This window comes from Urocitellus parryii, chromosome 1 (genome assembly GCF_045843805.1).
Source record: "Urocitellus parryii isolate mUroPar1 chromosome 1, mUroPar1.hap1, whole genome shotgun sequence".
Lineage (NCBI taxonomy): Eukaryota > Metazoa > Chordata > Mammalia > Rodentia > Sciuridae > Urocitellus > Urocitellus parryii.
Window position 1 is genome coordinate 127,683,643 of NC_135531.1, and position 20,275 is coordinate 127,703,917.

Below are 20,275 nucleotides of genomic sequence, written 5' to 3' on the forward strand. Positions count from 1 at the left end.
CAATGTGATATTTAGAGAGAAACAAAATCATATTTAAAGCTGAAAGAAGCAGGAATCTTAGAAATCAAAGTACTTTTGGATATTAGAAGTGATGAAACCAAGGCTAAGAGAAGTCAACTGATCATTTAGTTAAATAAAGAGGTCAAAAAATTTTACATTAAGTTCTAATAAATAGTAACCTTATCATTTACCACCCTTTAACAGTATTACAATACTGAAAAAACCTCAAGTGAGTTCTTCTCCATTTCCATACACATACACACACATATAAATATGCTTCAAATTTTAAAATTAGGAAAGATTAAAGAGTCTACCCTAATGGTGGCAACCATCAAAAGCCTAAGATGTTCTAGACCTTCACATAGTTCAGAAAAATTAACCTCATTTAAATTGACTGATATCCAGGAAACCTTTTTCATCTTAGCCATTTTCAATCTATACTCAAAATGTATTTCAACCTACAGCAAATCACCCACTAAATGAAAACAACAAGCCATGCCTTATGTGGAAACAGGACTCTGAAGTAAGGAACTGGTTCACCTATATTCATGATACTAGCAATACCAAGTTTTTGTTTTTTCTAAGAGATAATAAAAAGTATACCTACATCTTGAAAACTTAAATTTGAACTCAATCAAATGCCCTTATAAATTTAACATTTAGCCAATCCTCAATGGAGATTTATTGGGAAAAGCTAAAAGGAACCACTCATAAGACAGATAAATTTTAAAATCAAAGTAAAAGTTCCCCCATTAAAGCTTATCATTAGCTTTCAGCTGTGAACTGATAACCAAAAACAAATTTGTTTTAAGCTTCCCTTTAAGTGGCCTGTGTATATACATTCATGTATATATTTAAGTTGTACCAAAAACTGCTTACAAATGGCAATTCCTGTGAAGTAGATGATGATGAAGTTCCAGGTAATTCTAGCATGTTTCCTAATGTACTGGTGCTGGAGTCTGGATCATCCTGAAAAGATAAATTTATTGAGTTTAATTGCTCTTCTATGGTAACGTTTGTATCTCCTAGTGAAAAGGGGGCTGGGAGAAGGGCTGTTTTTTCATTGCTGCCGTCCACTTCACTTCTTTGCTTATTTTTCTGCGTTTCAGTTTGAGGAGCTAATGGCAAGAATGGCGATTTGACTGCACCGTGTCTACTCTCTGTTGTGCTGTCTTGTTCACTTCCCATGGCCATTTCTACACCATTCTCTGATTTAGGCTCATAATTGCAGGTGGCATTGGTCTGAGTTTCCTCAAAGATCTCCTCTATACTCTCATCCTCTGTGACTGGCTGTTCTGGGTCCATTTCAGAATCTACATCGTCCACACAAGTAAAATTCTCAAAGTGCAGAAAGCCATTCTTGATCGTCTTTGTTACTTTTAACTGCAGTTCAGGGGAGTTATTACAAGAGGGTTCCTGTTTCATAGCAAGTGCTGTTGGACCACCAGGACTCAAGGAAGTGCAAACAATTGGCGACTGAGCTCTTGAATCACTTTTCTCAGGGTCTTGAAAGGATTCTGATCCATCAGCAGACCCATTTAAATATTCTACATTGATCATGGAGGCCAAATCCTGTAGTCTCCGCAGTGGAATGTAACAAGATGGAGAATCTTGTCCATAAGCATTTTGGGATGTTCCACTGGCAGCCGATAACTGCATAGTACACCCATTAAGTGGCTCAGAAAAATTGGATTGACCATTACCGAAAGGGCTGTCCTTGTCTGCAGGGGCATCTAAATTCACTGGATTGGAAAAGGGCAGCAGACAATTTCTTCTAGATAGTTCACAGGTCTGATCCATCCTGGGCCAGCATCAACCTGGAATCCAAAAACACAGTAATTAATCTGAGTTAATAAGGCCATCTGACTCTTCTCTTCAAAATGGCAGCCATTTCTCAAGGCCTAGTGGCCTCTATGCTTTTCTGCTGTACTTCCAAGGGTGTAAAAAGTTCTCCTGGCTGAAGGTGGAAAAATGGCCTCAGTGAGCCTCAGCAAACTACATCTTTTAGAAGCTGGGCAACTCCTGCCACATGGAAACAACCCGTCCCTTTTTCCTGCACTGCAGACTGGTGGACACTTGGGTTAAACTAAAATTAAAATGCCGTTGGCGATCAAAATTCCTAAAAATCTTAAAACAGGAATTGTCCTCGTCCTCCCCCGCCCGGGGTCCAGCGGCCGGATCTCTTGAAGGGAGGGGGCTACGGGATTCCAGAGGGGCTTCAGGACCCTGCACAAAAAGGTACCCCTCCTCCTTCCTGGCTCGCTCGGGCGCAGCGGTCACAATAGCGCTGCACCCTGCGCCTAGCAGGCGCCGGAGCCTTTGCAGCGGCAGTGCACAGGCCGCGGGCGAGTCGGCCGAGGCCGGTGCACCCTGGAGTTCGCCTTCCTGACTGCAGGCCTGCCCTGTCCACAGCTGCAGGGCCCATAGGCCAGGACGCCGCAAAAAGAGAAACCGAGGCGGCCGGTGAAGCCAAGTCAGGGTAGCAGCAGCTGCTACAGCTTGACAAACATGGCTGCTGCCGACGCCGACACCGCCTGCCCGGGCCGCGCTCCTTCCCGCAGCTGCGGCAGCACCTCCCAACAGCGCCGATCATACTCATCAATATTCAGCAGCAAGCAAAGTTTGCTGCCGGAGGGCAGCCGCCCCCGCGCCCCCCAGCCGGCTACCTGTGGGAGGCGTAGGCCGAGGTGCGCGCGGGCGGCCGGCCGGCCGGCGGGACATGGGCCGCGCGGGGAGGAAGTTCGCGGCAGCCGGGCCAGCTAGGCCAGAGCCCGGCTGGTAGTGATGGAGGCGGGGGAGGGGGCCCGCAGCTGCAGCGCCGTCGGCCACCAACCCCGCGCCGCACCCGGCCCTCCCCAGAGCCCCTCACCTCTCGGCCACCACCATCTTCCCCGCCCGGTCGTCTCCTCCCTCCTCGCGCCCGCCCGCCCGCCGCCCACCCCAGCGCACTAGTTACCGTGCCCCGCGCCCCCTCCCGGGCCAGCTGGGGGGAGGGGGTGACCCTCATTACACTGGGGCGCGAGCGGAGCGGTGGGGAGAGAGAGGAGCCGCTCGCCGCACCCCCCTCCCCCCGCGTCTCTTCAGGGAAGGCAGCAAGCGCGACCTGCCCCGGCCTATTCCTCCGCCGCCGCCGCCTCCTCCTCCTCCTCCTCACACCCCCACCACGCGCGCCCCCGCGGCGGCTCGTGCCACCGAGCGCCTCGCGCCGGCCCGCGTGCGACTGAGGCCCCAGGTGCGCGCGCACCCCTTCCCCCACCGCGCGCGCGCTCCCACGCCTCACTCTTCGGGGTTCAGGGCGGGTGAAGTCGGGCTCGCGAGTGCGCTGCCCAATCAGCAGAGCTGCCGCTGCCGCCCCCTCCCCTCCCCCTGCGCTCCAGCTCGCCGCCCGGGCCTACGGGCCGGCCCCGCAGCCCGGGCGGGGCCTGAGGCAGGCTCTCTAGGGGCCTCGCGCGCCTCCCGGGAGTGTCGGGGCCTGCGGGCGTCGTGGGTGGCATTCCGATCCCCTCACCTACCTCAGGGCGCTGCGCCGGCACGGGGCTGCACACGGCTACAGTACCTACCCGTCTCGAACCCCAACCCCGGCGGCACCTGGCCCGGCTGAGGCCTGCCCAACAGCCCAGGCAGCCCGGCTCGGGCCCGCGTTAGTCCCGGCCTCCATCTTAGGTTACAGCCCGGGCTCCCCATCCACTGGGCACCTGCCCTCAGCCGCCTCCTTTCGGCCCAAGGCCAAGGAAACCCCCCCTCCTGACGCAGGGCTCACCTGGGGGTTTGGGCTGGGGTCTTCGAGGCCTCAGGCCCCGAGCAGGCGCGGCCGCAGGTGAACCCCCTGCTCGGCCGCACCCCAAACCCACACCACCACCACCACAGACCAAGCTGAGCAGGAAACAAAATGGAGGCAGCAGCTCGGGTCTGCCTCCCTGAGCCAAGCCTTTGCAGCCCCAGGGCTCACTCCTGCTGCAGGCTCGACGCCCGCGAGGCAGAGGGCTGTGTCTTCAGAGGCGCCGCGGACAGCCGCCCTAGAGCAGTGCAGATGGCCCGGGAACTCGGCCCTGCGGTCTCCACAGCCCCTCACCCACCACCCTTTCCCTTTCCCCTCCCCCCTAGCCTCTCCCTCCCCCTGCCCGGCCGTGCGGGGTGAGCGGCTCCGGGGAGCCGGGTCGGGTTACCCGCTCGGGCACTGCCCGCTCGGCCGTGGCCTCAGCGGAGAGATGAGGCCATGCGACCCCAAAGCTAAGCCCACCCCCCGCACCAGAGCCGGGCTGCAGCCTGACAGGACGCCCGCACCTCGGCCTGCAGCGGTGCGGCCCCCGCCCAGTGAGGCCGAGTTCCCAGCCCGGGCACCGCCAGGACGAAGCTCCCTTGCCACCCTCGGGCCCAGGGGTCCTCACTGCCTCGGGCGGGGCGAGGGGAGCGCTGGGGGAGGGGTCCACTAATCCCTGCACCGCCTCCCGCGCCTTGTCTGGGTCTGGGCCTGGCACAGGGGCTCGGGCCGCGGGTGCTGGCGGGCGTGAGTAGGTGCGTGCGCGCGGGCCTGGGGGCCGGGAGGGGCCTCGCCTAGCACCACAGACGCTGCAGTTCTCTGCACCCAGGCAGATGGCCCTCTCGTGCCACCGCAGCCGGGCTCCCCGAGGAGCGCGCGCCTCGCCCCTGCGGGCCAGGCATCAGGACCCCAGCGGAACTGCACCGCGAGGGAAGACAGGCTGACTGGCCCCGCCAAGCCTTCAGCCGCAACCCGGGCCACCAACACTCTGCCCCACCCCCCGCGCTGAGACAACCCCCCCTCCAGGCCTGCACCCAGCACTGGGACCCCGCAGCACCGACCTAGCACAGTCGTTGCACACCCATTCTTTAAAGACAGATCAAAGGCAGGTTGGGGGAACCCAAGCAAGGCCTGATCCCGCAACTCCAACCCAAACAGGCTCTTCCGGTCCCGGGACCCCATCATCTCCTGGACTCCCCTTTCCCAGCAAGAAGCTCACCTCAAGAGCAACTTGGTCTCTAGAGCATGTAGTTCATCCTTGCTCTTCAGAGAAAGTCACATGGACCGCCATCAAATTTTCCGCCTCCTCCAGAAAGTCTTCTCTGATTAGATTCACAATTCATGCCATCTCAAAGCTGAAGGCACCGCCCTCGAGGGCCACGTGACTGCCATTCCTCCTTAGGGCTTAGTAAATGTGCATAGTTATTGCCCCAGTGGAGTGGTTACCTTGGGCCCTCTCTGAATGAGAACCCACCAGGGAGAAAGGCCACTTTTGGGGGTGCCCTGCGTGGTGTTAGTGTTGGGTTAGCTAAATTCTATCCTTACCTGGCCTTCACCCAGTGACCAACCACAGCTCTCAAATAGTCTGGGGCACCCAAACTTTTGCTGTTCAAGACCCACAATCCAATAATGGAGGCTCAGAGATAAGCAGTCCGTTAGCACTCCTCGAGTGCTGGGATGCCAGCCCTGCCAAGAAAACAAGCCAACTTTGTTCGAGGGAAAGCAGTCCTTGGGACCACAGTGACTGAGCACCCTCTGATCTGAATGCCAGAGAAGAGGGATTCCTGTTGAAGAGACTGGAGTATCTGAAGATTCCCAGGTATAAAGTTAAGTCAGACAGTTTTCTGTGTACTAGAAACAGCCAGAGAAGAGTTGGGACTGCACCCTCAGGGTTCTGCTCCACAGGGACCACCAGCCTTTAGTTCAGTTGGAAAGCCATTCCTGGAAACCCCATCTGGACAATTGAGCAAGGAAGCTCTAACATTACTTCACACCTAATAATTTGTTTAAACCAATCATTTCTGACTAAGAGTTACCTCCTCTGCCTATTACCCCAATTCATCAGGGTCCCTTCCAGTGCTTAGCCACACAAGGCCACCGTATGGCTTTGAACTGGTCCCTTAACAGCCCCAAGCTTCAGCTTCCTCATCTATGGTTTCCAAAGCACAGAGCAGCAGTGATCCTATAAGGTAAAGTAAGTGCTAGCCGTCTGCGCTTACACTTAGTTACAGACTAAGCACTTGAGAAAGGCAGAAATGTTAATTCATTGCTTCCTTCAGCTACCATTTTCTGCATTCTAGGTAGTATGCTGGTCACTAGGAAAGCAAAGGATGAGATGCTTGTGTCAGGAAACCCCTGGCCTCAGGAAAAGGCAGTTAAATAAAGGTGTTAAGGTGTGAAGAGAGGTTAGCTAAACTTTGCATATCATTCCCCTGCAGAAACCCTTTCCTAGCCTCCCTGGAAAAAGAGTAGAGGCTAAAAGGGATTGACAGCTGAAGACGAACTAGTTACTGACAGGTTTGGGGGAGAAGACTAGAATCCCAGGAAAAAATTCTCAGATGCCTGAGTGTCATCTAAATTTCCTAACTGCGTCTTATAGTGGAACTTGGATACAGAGTTTTCAACCACAGCAGCCATGTAGCCCATACAGCTTCCCATTCACCAGACCCAGGCGAAGCATTCTGTGTGTGCAGAAGTGATGATTTCCACAGGGCCATATATTCATTCACCCAAGAACACTGACTCCTAAAGTGGGAGAAGAAGGAATAGGGCTGTGTCTCTGTAAGGTGGGGCCCTGGAGTATAGACCCAGCTCTTCTCTGGTCTGTTGTCTCAACTCAGGGAACTTTTCTGGGCATGTGCCTCCATCTTAAGACAGAGATAAGAATCAATACATATTTGCTAAGTCTATGTTGCATACTGGACACTGTGCTGGGCACTTGATACACATTTGTTCCTTTAACCTTCACCAGCCCTATGAAGAATTGAGGTCCAAAAGTTAATTAAGCCTTTCATGCAAAGTCTGAGTCTCTAGGTTCCCATCTGGTGTGACTGACCTCCATTCCTTTGCTCCAAAACTGAAAATCATGGTCCCTGATCATTCCTACTCTGCTAAAATAAATACCTTTTGAGATATTTAGCCAATGTACAATGACCTCCTTTTTTATTAGAACTGCTCCCCTTATATTCATTAATTCCATAAATACTGAGCTCCCTTTCAGAGCCTTGTGGGAAAGGCAACAAGATACAGAACCTAGTGGTAAGAGAGAAGCTGAAAGTGCTGGAAGAACTGGGAAGGCCCCTACAGCCTGCTTAGAGGGGAGTCCTTGAGAAAATTATGTCCAGAGGAAGTAGGTCCAGAGGAGGTGGTAAGTGCAATAACAGACTCAAGCTAGGCACAGTGGCACACACCTGTAATCCCAGTGATACAGGAGGCTGAGGCAGGAGGATTGCAAGTTCAAAGCCAGCCGCAGCAACTTAGGCTCTAAGCAACTTGGTGAGATCTTGTCTCAAAATAAAAAAAATAGAAAGGGCTGGGGATGTGGCTCAGGAGTAAAGCACACCTGGGTTTAATCCCTGGTACCAAAAAGAAACGAAAAAAGATAGGAAAGACTACAGAGGCCTGATTATGTAGGGCCTTGTTGATCAAGTTAAAGAATTTAGGCTTTGGGGCTGGGGTTGTGGCTCAGTGGTAGAGCCCACACCTAGCATGGGTGAGGCACTGGGTTCAATCCTCAGCACCACATAAAGATAAATAAATAAAGGTATTGTGTCCATCTACAACTAAAACATATTTAAAAAGAAAAAGAATTTAGGCTTTAACTGGAAGGTAGTAGGGATCCACAGAAGGTCAAGGAATAGGATAAGAACTTGATTACACAGACTTGATCTCATCTGTGCAGTAGAACATTCACCCTGCCAGTATTGTCCAAAAGAAACTAGTTCCTCCCCTAGAAACACAACCCTATTGAGCACCCTGCTTCTGGAATGTGCCAGCATAGTTTTGTTCCAATAATAGATGGGGCTTATCCTTCTCTGTGCCAGCTACTCTCCAGAATGCTCCCTCTGAGATGGGTACTATTGTTATTCCCATGTTCTAGAGAGGAAGCGTGATTTGCCCAGAGCCAAGTCTGACCCCCAACTCCCTTTTCAAGCTGCCTGTTGCCTCTGGACAGAACAGCATCTGCTTATCTGCTTTCTGACTCAACAGTCAAGGCTTGGAGAAGGCATTGAGGCCTTTGGTAATTAATCCGAAATGTAGTTGGTGAACACCATAACAGTCCCTTCTCATGAACCTAGGAGTTACTTCCTTCCTCTCTCCACCCAGGGATTCCCCCAGAACTGAATCAGACTTTAGTTTAAGATCAAGGAAGGCCTGGCCACATCTGAGGCCAGGCAGGCCTCCAGCAAAGCTTCCTTCCTGCCCCCAACTACCAGGCTTCTGTCTATTAACCTGAGTCTCAGTCTCATTTCTAACTTCAAGGACTTAAGCCCCCACCTTCATGTTTTCTTCTCAAACACTCTCTTTCCAAAACCCCTGTGTCAAGACCACTAATTTTTGTCTGTCTTCCTTTACCACTTCTCCCAGTTGTCCAGTTCTAGGACAGGTCATAGTCTGTCCAAGCTGTATGCAGTAGTCCCTGTGCTTTTTCCTTTCTATCAGCCAGACTCTTTTTCATCCTCTTGGAAGTCTTCTCTAATCCCAACCCACTCCCACACACATAGTCAACCTCTGCAATAACCATTGGTCCCAGCCAATTGAATAGCCTCCTTATAGCAAGGTCTAGGGCATACACTCACTTATCTGACCTTCACAAATTAAGTGAGTGATCTAGAACTAGGAAATGCTCCTAATATGGGATCTATCCCTTCCTGCCCTCTCCAAGTCTGTGTCTCCACAAATCAAAAGAATTGTGGTTCCATTTATGGGCCAAATGAGTTGTGCAAAACTTAAAACCTCCTAGGGGCTAGGATTGTGGCTCAGTGGTAGAGCACTCACCTAGCATGGGTGAGACACTTGGTTAGAGCCTGAGCACCACATAAAGATAAATAAATAAAGGTATTGTGTCCATCTATAACCAAAACATGGAAAAAAAAAAAAGTAAACCCTTCTAAAAAGGATTTAGGATGAACAGAGAATTTTCAGTGCCAGACAATGCTTCAAAAACTGTGAGAGGAGCTAGGGCTGTAGCTCAGTGGTAGAGCGCCCACCTCACACCTATAGAGGCACTGGGTTTGATCCTCAGCACCACATAAAAATAAATAAAGAGGGCTGGGGATGTGGTTCAGCGGTAGCGCGCTCACCTGGCATGCGTGCGGCCCGGGTTCGATCCTCAGCACCACATACCAACAAAGATGTTGTGTCCGCCGAGAACTAAAAAATAAATATTAAAATTCTCTCTCTCTCTCTCTCTCTCTCTCTCTCTCTCTCTCTCTCTCTCTCTCTCCCTCTCTCCCTCCCTCATTCTCTCTTTAAAAAAAAATAAAATAAAATAAATAAATAAAGATATTGTGTCCAACTACAACTAAAAAAAATTTTTTTTAAATATGTGAGAAAGCGGGGCATGGTGGCATGTGCCTGTAATCCCATCATCCACTTGGAAGTTTGAGGCAGGAGGATCACAAGTTCAAAGCCACCCTCAGCAACTTAGGCCCTAAGCAACTTAGCAAGACTCTGTCTCAAAAAATAAAAGGGGCTGGGGATGGTGGCTCAGGAATTAAGCACTCCTTGGTTCAATCACTGGTACAAAAAAAAGAAAATGAAGTAGACACAGCTGGCTATGGGTTCAGCACAGAGCAGCTTCCCTCTGGACACCTCCTTCAGGATTGTCACCAGGCTGTTCAAACCAACATATCTATTATCCCTCCTTTCCCCCCAACCTGCTCCTTCTCTGGACATCTGATTTTGTTCGATGCACCCCTAGTGTCCTATCTTCTGACATAGGTTTTCAAGGAGAGGAGGGGAAAGTGGGCAAATGCTGGGCTCTGGCAGTGGGGAAAGGACCAGGTCAGAGAAAAGAGTCTGCAGCCAGCAGTCAAGAAAGTGACTGTCCTTTCCATCTGCATAGGATTGCCATTTTACAACACACCCATCCATTGTCTCCCTTACAAGGGACGATACAATCCTGTTTGACAGATGAAAACAGACTGAGAAGCAGCTTGTGGAAAGTCCTGCTCTAGAAAATGGTGGAATGGTAGTTTATACTCAGTAGTTATTCAATAAATACTATATGACTCTGGGTAGAGTTTGGTGGATTGCTAGACATTGCTGTTTTAGGCTGTAGTGGATGAAAGTGAAAAAAAATACAAGGTGAAGAATAAAGAGGACTGGGAGTGGGACTCAATGATAGAACACTTGACTAATATGTTTGAGGTCCTAGGTTTTTGCTTTTGGTTTTTTGTTTGTTTGTTTGTTTGTTTGTTTTGCAGGACACTGCAAAAATTAACAGCAAAGGCTGGGGTTGTGGCTCAGTGGTAGTGTGCTTGCCTTGCATGAGTGGAGTACTGGGTTCGATCCTCAGCAACACATAGGTAAATAAAATAAAGGTACTGTGTCCATCTACAACTAAAAATTTGAAAAAAAATTAACAAACCCAGCATATTAATATGTTAATATACATTCCCATGATGACCATTCCTCTGCCAGATTCTAACTCTGACATAGAAAGACAAGGCCAGAGCCTTCCATGAGTTTGCTGAGATAACACCTGGGTCTTCTAGAACCCTCCCTCCTGAGGTACCCCTCCTCCATCCTAGGGAGCTTCATTTGGGCAAATTGTAGCTTTTCTTTATTTCTTTTTTCTTTTTTTTTTTTTAAGAGAGAGAGAGAATTTTTTTAATATTTATTTTTTAGTTCTCGGCGGACACAACATCTTTGTTTGTATGTGGTGCTGAGGATCGAACTGGGGATGCACGTATGTCAGGTGAGCGTGCTACCGCTTGAGCCACATCCCCAGCCCCCAAACTGTAGCTTTTCTATCATCCCTCTATCATTCCTTTATCATCTCTCTCTTTCCCTCCCACCACCCTCCTTCTCTCTCACTCTCATACTTTCTATTTTTTCTTTTTTTGGTTCCAGGGATTGAATCCCAGGGGCACTTAACCACTAGTCACTTCCCCAGCTCCTCTTATATGTTATTTTGTGATAGGGTCTCACTAAATTGATGGTGACCTAAGGCCTCTCTAAATTTCGAAGCTGGCTTTGAATTTGTGATCCTCCTACCTCACGGGGATTACAGGTATATACCACCACACTCCAGCTTTTTCAGAGGCCTTTACCAGAGGCTTACCACTAAGCCAAACCCCCAGTCCTGTTTTAATTTTATTTCAAGGCAGGGTCTCCTTAAGTTGTTGAGGCTGGCCTCATACTTGGGATCCTCAAGCCTCAGTCTTCTGAGTCACTGGCATTACAAGCATGCACCACCACACCCAGCTAATTTATCTGAATAGGAAGTCACCAGAAAGAGGATCCCAGGAGAAGCATCTTTTTTGGCAGTACTGGGAATTGAACTCAGATCCTCCTGCCTGACCCAAGGAGATCATATGAAAATTGAAGGTCTCTGAACTTGTTTCTCTCTCTCTTTGGAACTGGGGATTGAAACCAGGGGCACTGGCAACCAATGAACTATATCCCCAGTCCTTTTTATCTTTTTATTTAGAGACAATTTCTCCCTAGTTGTTGAGGCTGACCTCAAACTTTCCATCTTCCTGTCTCATCCTCCTAAATCACTGGGATTACAGTCATGGGCCAGGTGTCTGTCTGGGAATTTGGTCTCTTAACACCAGTCAAGCTCAGAAATATCTGGAAAATCTGCATGGCAAAAACAAGAATTGAGAAAGATGGCTGTGCACAACAAAGCCAGGAGTCCCCCAACAAGGGGCTAATGACCTAGAAGGGCTTGTGTGTGTGTAGTATTGGGGTTTGAACCCAGGGCCTCACTAGGCAATGCCCTGCCACTACACAACATCTATAGTCCTTCTCTCTCTCTCTCTGTCTCTTTTGAGTCAAGGTCTTGTTAAATTGCTAAAGCTGGCCTTGAACTTGAAAGACCCTGCCTCAGCTTCTCCAATACCACCTGCTAGGCTGAGAGAAGGCATTTTTAAAGACAGGAGAGGCTCAGTGTTATGTAAATAGTTTTGCCTCAGGTCAAGTGTCCGCTGTACCCACCAGATCTCTGAGGATTCCTCCCCATTCTTTCTTTTGCTGGGAGTGGCAGGTATTGAATGTAGGGCCTCAAGCAAGTTGGGCTAGTTCTCTACCCCTATACTACATCCTCAGCCCTTTTTATTTTATACTACCTTGAAATAGGATCTTGCTTTGTGGCCCAGGCTGGCCTCAAACTTAGCATCCTCCATCTTTACTCCAAGTAGCTGGGATTATAGGTATGTGGCCCCCACGCCTGGGCCTGGGTAAGCTTGTCAATCAGCTCCAGGATACAGGGCAGGGAGGCCTGCCCCTCCTTCACTTGTCAGGTCCCTATTCCAACCTGGATCACTGTCACATCTTCCTTAAGTATTGCCTTATAATTCTTACCACTCTCTGAAATTATCTGTTTATTTTCCTACTTTTATTATTACTATTTTGTGTGTGTATGTGTGTGTGTGTGTGTGTGTGTGTGTGTGTGTGTGTGGTACTGGAGATTGAACTCAGGACCTTGTTCATGCTAAGTAAGCATCCTACCACTGAGCTATACTCCCAGCCCCTCCTATTTAATATCTTCTTAGTGAGCGTGCTAGGTGGCTCAGGAGGCTGAGACAGGAGGATTGTGAGTTTAAAGCCAGCCTAAGCAAAAGCATGGTGCTAAGCAACTCAGAGAGACCGTGTCTCTAAATAAAATACAAAATAGGGCTGGGGATGTGGCTCAGTGGCCAAGTGCCCCTGAGTTCAATCCCCAGTACCAAAAAAAAAAAAAAAAAAAAAAAAAAAATCTTCCTAGTGATCTATAATTCACCTATCATAAAATTCACCCTTCTAAAATGTATAATCCAGTAGGGTTTTTTTTGTTGTTGTTGTTTTGTGTGGAAGTTGTTGTTGTTTGGGTGCTTTGTTTCAGGTAGTGGGGTTAAACCCAGAGCCTTGGTACATGCTAGGAAAGCACTCTAACACTAAGCTACACCCCCAGCCCCTTTTAGTTTATTTTTTAAGACAGGGTCTCACTAAATTACTCAGGCTGGAATTAACTGCTGTTCCTCCTGCCTCAGCCTAGGGAGTAGCTGGTATTATAGGTGTGTACTACCATGCCTGACTCCAGGGGGTTTTAGTATAATCACATCACCTCAAAAAGAAACTGCACATATGGTAGCCTTGAGACCTGTCTCAAAATAAAAAATAAAAGGGGGTGAGGATATAGCTCAGTGAGAAGGTGCCACTGGGTTCAATGTCTGGTGCTAGAAGAACAAACAGGAAACCCCACACTCTCTATTTCTTTTCTAGGAATCACTCTCTACTTCTTTCTTTCACCCAACACCTGGCAACCACTAATTTACTCTTTGTCTTTGTAAATTAGCCTATTTTAGACATTCTTAGAAATGGATTCATACACTATGTGGCCTTCTTTTTCTTGCTTCTTTCACTTAAGCCTGTTTTCAAGGGTCATCCATTCTGTATCATGTATCAGTACTTCATTCTTTCTTTCCTTCTTTCTTTCTTTTTTTTTGGTACTGGGGATTATTTAACCTGGGGGAAATTTAACACTGAGCTACATCCCCAACTCTTTTTTTTTTTTTTTTTTTTTTGAGATGGAGTCTCAATAAGTTGTTTAGGGCCTTGCTAAATTGCTGGGGCTGGCCTTGAATTTGAGATCCTCCTATCTCAGCCTCCAGTGTTGCTGAGATTATAGGCAGGTGCTACCATGCCCCACAGTACTTCATTATTTAATGGCTGAATAATATTCCGATGTGTATGTGTATGGATATAACACATTTCATCTATTCACACATTGGTTTGTGGATATTTGAGCTGCTTCATTTGGGGCTCTTATAACCAATGTTGCTATGACCATTCATGTACAAATTTTTATCTGGACAGGTTTCCCATTCTCTTGGCCATATACCCAGGAGTAGAACTGCTGGGTCATATTGTAACTCTGTATTTAATGTGTTGTCTTTTTTTTTTTTTTTTTTTTTTAAGAGAGAGTGAGAGAGGAGAGAGAGAGAGAGAGAGAGAGAGAGAGAGAGAGAATTTTATTTATTTATTAGTTCTCGGCGGACACAACATCTTTGTTGGTATGTGGTGCTGAGGATCGAACCCGGGCCGCACGCATGCCAGGCGAGCGCGCTACCGCTTGAGCCACATCCCCAGCCCCTTAATGTGTTCTCTTACTGGCCATGATGGCACATGCCTGTAATCACAGAGACTTTGGAGGCTGGAGCAGGAGAATCACAAATTTGAGGCTAGCCCGGGCAACTTAGCAAGAACCTGTCTCAAAACTAAAAACTAAAATAAAAATAAAAAGCTTAGGATGGAACTCAGTGGTAAAGTGTCCCTGAGCTTAATCCCTAATAATGTTGCTCAGTGGTAAATTTCCCTTGGATTCAATCCCTATTACCTAATAAAATAAAAGAACTAAATTTACAAGTGTTTTCTCCTATTCTGTGTGCCACCTTTTCACTGCTTTAATGGTGTCACTTGAAATATGAAAGTTTTAGCTATGTCTGTAGCTCAGTGGTACAGTATTTACCTAACATGTGCAAGGTCCTGGATTTGATCCCCAACACCACACACACACACTCTCTCTCTCTCTCTCTCTCTCTCTCTCTCTCTCTCTCTCTCACACACACACACACACACACACACACACACAAAGCTTTTATTTATTTTTTGGTACTGGGGATTAAATCCATGGATGCTTTACTCCTGAGCTACATCCCTAACCTATCTTTATTTATTTATTTATTTATTTTAAATTTTGAGACAAGGTCATGCTAAATTGTTTAGGCCTCACCAATTGTTGATGCTGGCCTCAAACCTGTGTTCCTCCTGCCTCAGTCTCCTGACTCACTGGAATTATAGGCATGTGTCACTAGCCCAGCAGCATTTGATTTCTAAAGTGATTAGGTCAGTTATCCTGAGAATGTCCCATGTACTATAGCCAGCTGATGCTTCCTCATGCTGTCATTTAACCTCTCCTTCTGCCCTGCTTTTCCTGTAAAATGGACATTAGATTAGGGGCTTCATTAGATTTGGATGAAAGTTTTTGGGGGGCTGGGGATGTGGCTCAAGTGGTAGCACGCTCGCCTGGCATGCGTGCGGCCCGGGTTCGATCCTCAGCACCACATACCAACAAAGATGTTGTGTCCGCCGAGAACTAAAAAATAAATATTAAAAAAAAAAAAGAAAGTTTTTGGAAAGATGCTTCTTATGCAAGGCAGGTGATTGTATTCTGCATGTTAGGCTTGGAGAGGCCTTGAGGAAAATTCAGGACAGACATACTAGTGGTTGGACATACATGTGATTTGAAAATCCGGAAAAAGAATATAGTTCAGAGGTAGAGCACTTGCCTACCATGTGGAAGCCATGCAAAATAAAAAAAAATAAAAATCTGGAAAAAGAACCAGGGGAGAAAGAGTCCCACAAGTGTCATAGAGGAGAAGGGACCTGAAGCCTTTGCAGAGGAGAGAAAGATGGTAAAAACTCAGGTGATGGGCATTTCCAGATGGGTCAGTGGTTGGACATCCATATGACCACCTGAGCCCTGAGAAGCCTACAAAGTCCCTGTTGAGAGTCACAGCTGAGTTGGGATAGCGCCTAGCATTCTGCCAGAAGGAGTGGTTAAGAGGTGACGCCAGCGAGCTATTAAGATGATGATAATTAAGTTAGGCTGTGTATAATTGCTGTGACTGGATGATGCTGGATTGAAACAGGCTGTGTATTCAGTTGTATTAGACCCCTGCTGTCCGGCTATAGGGCGGCTCCTGCTGCCTTGGGCGCCCGCTACTTTTGAGTTCTCTCTAGGAGTTCCTGTTGAGTTCCGGTTGAGCTCTTGCAGGGATTCCTGGAGAGTTCCCGTTGTATGGAAAAGTTCCGGTGGAGAGAGTTCCGGTTGGTGTGGAGTTCCTGGAAGGGCCGAGTGGGTGGCGTTTGCGTGAGTTTGGAAATAAAGTTTGTTCCTGCTTGAGTGGCCCGTGATTTGTGCTCAGCCAGACTGCGGCAAAGCCCTGCTCTCTTCTCCCTCCCCTGAAGAATCCAGGGCCCCCAACTTGAATAATCAGTTGGTGTATCTACATTTCATAACAAGCACCTTGGTGCAGAGACCTTAAATAACAGGACATCTCCAAAATCAAAACTGGAAGTACAGGAAATGGATAATATATATATATATATATATATATATATATATATATATATATTTTAAATTTTGAGACAGGGTCTTGTCTAATTACTTGTGTTAATAAACCCGAGGCAAAGGATGAGACCAGGTACTGGGGTGATGCCTTTTCAGCCCTGCCCAGGGAGAGAGTTCAAAAATCAGGGAGTTTAGGACCTGGTGTGTAGGCTCTGTAGGGACTAAAGCTAAGCATTAATGAGGGATCACATGTCTGCGGCAAGGAGAGGTCAGAAATACCCCTGGAATACCCAGATGCATGAATCCATCCCCATTGCCTCATTGTGGCCTAGGAGACCTGGAGCATCTGTTCCTACCTATACATTCAGGCTCAACCCCTATCAAGTACCCTCTCTTTCTCCACCCTCCAGCCACACTGGCCTCCTTTGGTCCAGGGCCACAAAAATCTGTTAGCCTGGGCTTCTCCTGAGTTCTGAGTGGTGGGTCTTCAGTGTGCTGATTACCCATGCCAGTGTTAGAGAGACACCGCAGGGTGAAGTTCTGATCATTTAATCTGACCCAGAAAACCTAAATTGAACCCTTAGTTTCTTCCACTTAAGAGCTGGGGAGGCAGGGGTGGGGGGTGTGGGGAGTGTGGGGGGTGGGGGAGGCAGGCTGGAGATATAGCTCAGTTGGTAGAATGCTTGCCTTGCATGCACAAGGCCATGAGTTCAATCTCCAGCAACACACACACACACACTGTGTAATACCAAACAAGCAATAGAACCTCTTGGTACTTGTGTGCTTTCTCTGTAATGTGGAGTTGCTGAGAGGTGATATGAGTTTAGAACAGTGCCTGGTAAACCCTACAATGGTTGTAGTTGTGGTTATTAGTAAGAGTCAAGGAGGTCAAGATCTGTCTGAGCTCACAGAGCTGGTACATGGCTGCCTTCTAACAAGATTTATTTCCAAGCTGCTGGGTATGGTGGTACACACCTGTAATCCCAATGACTGGGTGGCTGAGGCAGGAGTGTTGCAAGTTCAAGGCCAACCTCAGCAATTTAGCAAGGGCCTAAGCACTACCACTACCACTGTGCTACAAAAAATAAAAAGAAGTGGAGATGTGGCTCAGTGGTTAAGTGCTCCTGGGTTCAATCCCTGTAGGGAAAAAAAAAAATTCCAAACTGAGCGAGGTGGTGATCATCTGATCATCTGTAATCTCAAGAGTCTTGGGAGGCAGGAGGATCTCAAATTCAAGGTTAGCCTCAGCAGTTTAGCAAGACCCTATGTCAAAATATAAAATAAAAAGGGCCTGGGAGGGTGGCTGGAATTGCAGCTCAGTGGTGGAGTAATTGCCTAGCACATGTAAGGCACTGGATTCCCGCCTCAGCACCAAATAAAAATAAATAAACAAAATAAAGGTATTGTGTCCATCTACAACTAAAAAAAAAAAAAAAAAAAAACAAGTCTGGGGTGGGAGGGAAGTTTAGCAATAAAGTGACCCTGGGTTTAATAGTTTAATATATATATGTATATTTGTTTTGGGTACTAGGGATTGAACCATGAATTGAACATATTATTTTATTTTATACATATTTACATATTATTTATATATAATATTTATTATTTACATACCATATGCATTATTTTATATAAAACATTTAAATGTTAAATACTTATATATTTAAATATAAAATTAACATATTTTATGTATAAATATTATATATAAAATAAGTGCCCACTTCATTAGCACATAACTAAAACTGGAACAGTACAGAGATTAGTATGATCCCTTCACAAAGATGACATGAAGATTTATGAAGTATTCCATATTTTTCAGAAGTTGAAATGGACTCCAACTTGTCTGGACCAGTTTTATCTTTTTTTTAAACTGCTGTTTACATATTTCTATCTAGATGGTTTGTTTGAGTCCAGACTAGAGACATTTTAAATGAAGGTATAAAGAATCATCTGAAGAATCAGCTCCACTACAAAGCAAAGTGTAATATATTTTAGGCAAGGAATTGAAGCTGAGCATCTGGAGGCTGATATGAAGATGATCGATTTAGCTCAGGAGTTCTCTTTTTTTGGGGGGGTGGTGGTGGAACTAGGCATTCCACCACAGGGCTGGTACATGGTCAAGCTCTACCCCTAGCTATAACTCCAACACCCCCCCCACCCCCCACACCCGCTTTTTTTGGCTATACCTGGATTAAGCCCAGGGGTGGTTTACCACTGAGTTATACCCCCAACCTGTTATTAAAAATTATTTTTATTTTGAGTCTCCCCTAAGTGGTCCAGGCTGGCCCGAAATTCTCACCCTCCTACTTCAGCCTTCTGAGTGGCTGGAATTACAGGTGAGCCCCATTGCATCTGGCTGAGTTCATGTCTTTCTCTCTATTTCCCTGTTTGGAACTGGGGATTGAACCCAGTGTGCCACCCCGCCTGGCCTGAGTTCATTTCTTGAAAGTTAATTCATGCTGGGCACAATGGCTAATGCCTGTAATCCCAGAGGCAGGAGGATCGCAAATTTGAAGTCACTCTCGGCAATTTAGCATGGCTCTGAGGAACTTAGTGAGAGTTTGTCTAAAAGTGAAAAATAAAAAAGGGCTGGGGATGTGGCTCTGTGGTTCTAGCTCCCGTGTTCAAATCCTTGGTACAACACACACACATAAAGCTAGTAACTGCTCTAGGGAGTGACTTCAAGTTGGTTGTTCACCTTTGAATCTTCTACAAAACTCCTTTGACTGGGCTGAGGATATAACCTAGTAGTAGAGCGCTTGCAGAACGTGAGGCACCTGGATTCAGTCCCCAGCATTGTAAAAAAGATAAACAAAATACTATTTTGGATCAGGGAAGAGAGAGGGATGGGGACACAGCCACAGAAAACAGAGAAAACAATGATTTTGCAAGAGGACGCGCGGTGTGTGGGCTCTCGGCGTGGGCTGGATCATCCTCCTCCAGCCAGCAGAAGAGGGCCATGGGAGACCGAGCCTCAGCTTCCAGCTCCAGCGCTGGCCTTAACAAGCAGGCGCACGTGGCCCGAAGCGCCTCTGGGCCGGCGGGTTTCCTCTCTGGGCCACACAGGGGCCAGCATTCCAAGGAGACAGCCTCTGATTGGCTAGTTAGGTCAGGTGGCCTCCACGGGCCAATTAGCGGCGGCCCATGACGTGGGCCCTGGGATCCGCTCCGAAGTGGTGGACTCTGACAGGAGTTCTTTGTGCCCTGGGCCACGCCGGGACAGTGTCGCCAGATCCTGTTAACAGCTAGCGTGCACCAAGTCCAGCTGGAGCTTGGTGCCCATTTAACTGAATTTGCCACCGAGAAATAGATGAGGAGGACTGAGCTGGTTCTCCAGTCTCCCTCGGGGCTCTAAGAGCCACCCTGATGCTTCTTCGGGATTTTGTGCCTCTTTTTCCTCTTCTTCCTCCAAAACTTCAACCTTTCCCTGTCTTCTTACTCCTTCCCGGAAGCCCAAAAAAGTGGGTAGCATCAGTCTCTCTCCTTTTTTAAGAGAAGTCTCAAGTTTCTCTCCCGCTTGACTGCATCTCCGAACCTCTGCTGCCCTCATTTCCCTCATCCCACTGCAGTGTGGCTTCAGATTCCTAACAGCGCCTCTATAGCAAGTCTGTTGGCATTTCACAATCTTCTGCTTCAATTCTGGCAGCAGTTGCCTATTTATCTCTTTGAAACCAGCAATGTTTCCAGGGTATCCTCATATTTCCTGGTCCCCTCCTAAGCTTTGTGACAAGCGATTCTCTATACTTCCACGTCACGGGCATGCCTTTCCTTCTCTGGCCCAGCAAACAGCTGTCCCAGTGCCCCATCCAGGTACAGTTTGCTTATCATTTAAGCCATCTCCCTGAGGGATCTGATCTACTCATGGCCTACATCCCCAGAATGTCAGCAATACCTGAACCTCAGTCTCTAACCCAGATTTGTTCCAGAGCTCCAAGTTCACTATCTCACAGATACCACAAGCTTATCATAGTCCTTTATTCAGTAAATATGTATGGGAGTTGGGAGTGGAACTCCAGAGGCAGAGTGCTAGCCTAGTATCCTGTCGGTCTTGGGTTCCATCCCCAGCACTGGGGGGGAGGGGGACAGGGAAGCATTAAACTGTGTGCTTATTTATAATTAAATTATATTTAATACATGTATGTATGTATAAGTGGGAAGGCCAAGAGTAGGTTTGGAGAGAGATATATCCCACTTCTGCCACATACTGGGGATTGACCCCAGGGGCAATTTGC

At 47.7% G+C, this 20,275-nt stretch overlaps 1 protein-coding gene and 1 non-coding gene across 7 annotated transcripts in view; one reads left to right on the forward strand and one right to left on the reverse strand.

Annotated features, from left to right (window-relative positions):
* The window catches only part of Nsd1 (nuclear receptor binding SET domain protein 1), a 142,425-nt gene extending 139,115 nt beyond the window's left edge, over positions 1-3,310 (reverse strand). For 3 of the 6 annotated variants that reach the window (XM_026398227.2, XM_026398223.2, XM_026398229.1), the window contains exons 1-2: positions 2,957-3,117; positions 880-1,817 (exon numbers count right to left, since the gene is read on the reverse strand). In XM_026398227.2, coding sequence (XP_026254012.2) covers positions 880-1,800 — 921 coding nt within the window. In that variant the 5' untranslated portion in view covers positions 1,801-1,817; positions 2,957-3,117. Of the gene's footprint in view, positions 1-879; positions 1,818-2,666; positions 2,750-2,956; positions 3,118-3,280 lie in introns of those variants that run through there. The other 3 variants (XM_026398225.2, XM_026398224.2, XM_026398228.2) reach the window with 3 other exon arrangements.
* Positions 3,311-17,757: 14,447 nt separating this feature from the next.
* On the forward strand, positions 17,758-17,859 carry LOC113189483 (U6 spliceosomal RNA). The gene has a single exon (XR_003301657.1). It is a non-coding gene; the product is annotated as a U6 spliceosomal RNA (small nuclear RNA).
* Positions 17,860-20,275: the final 2,416 nt, after the last annotated feature.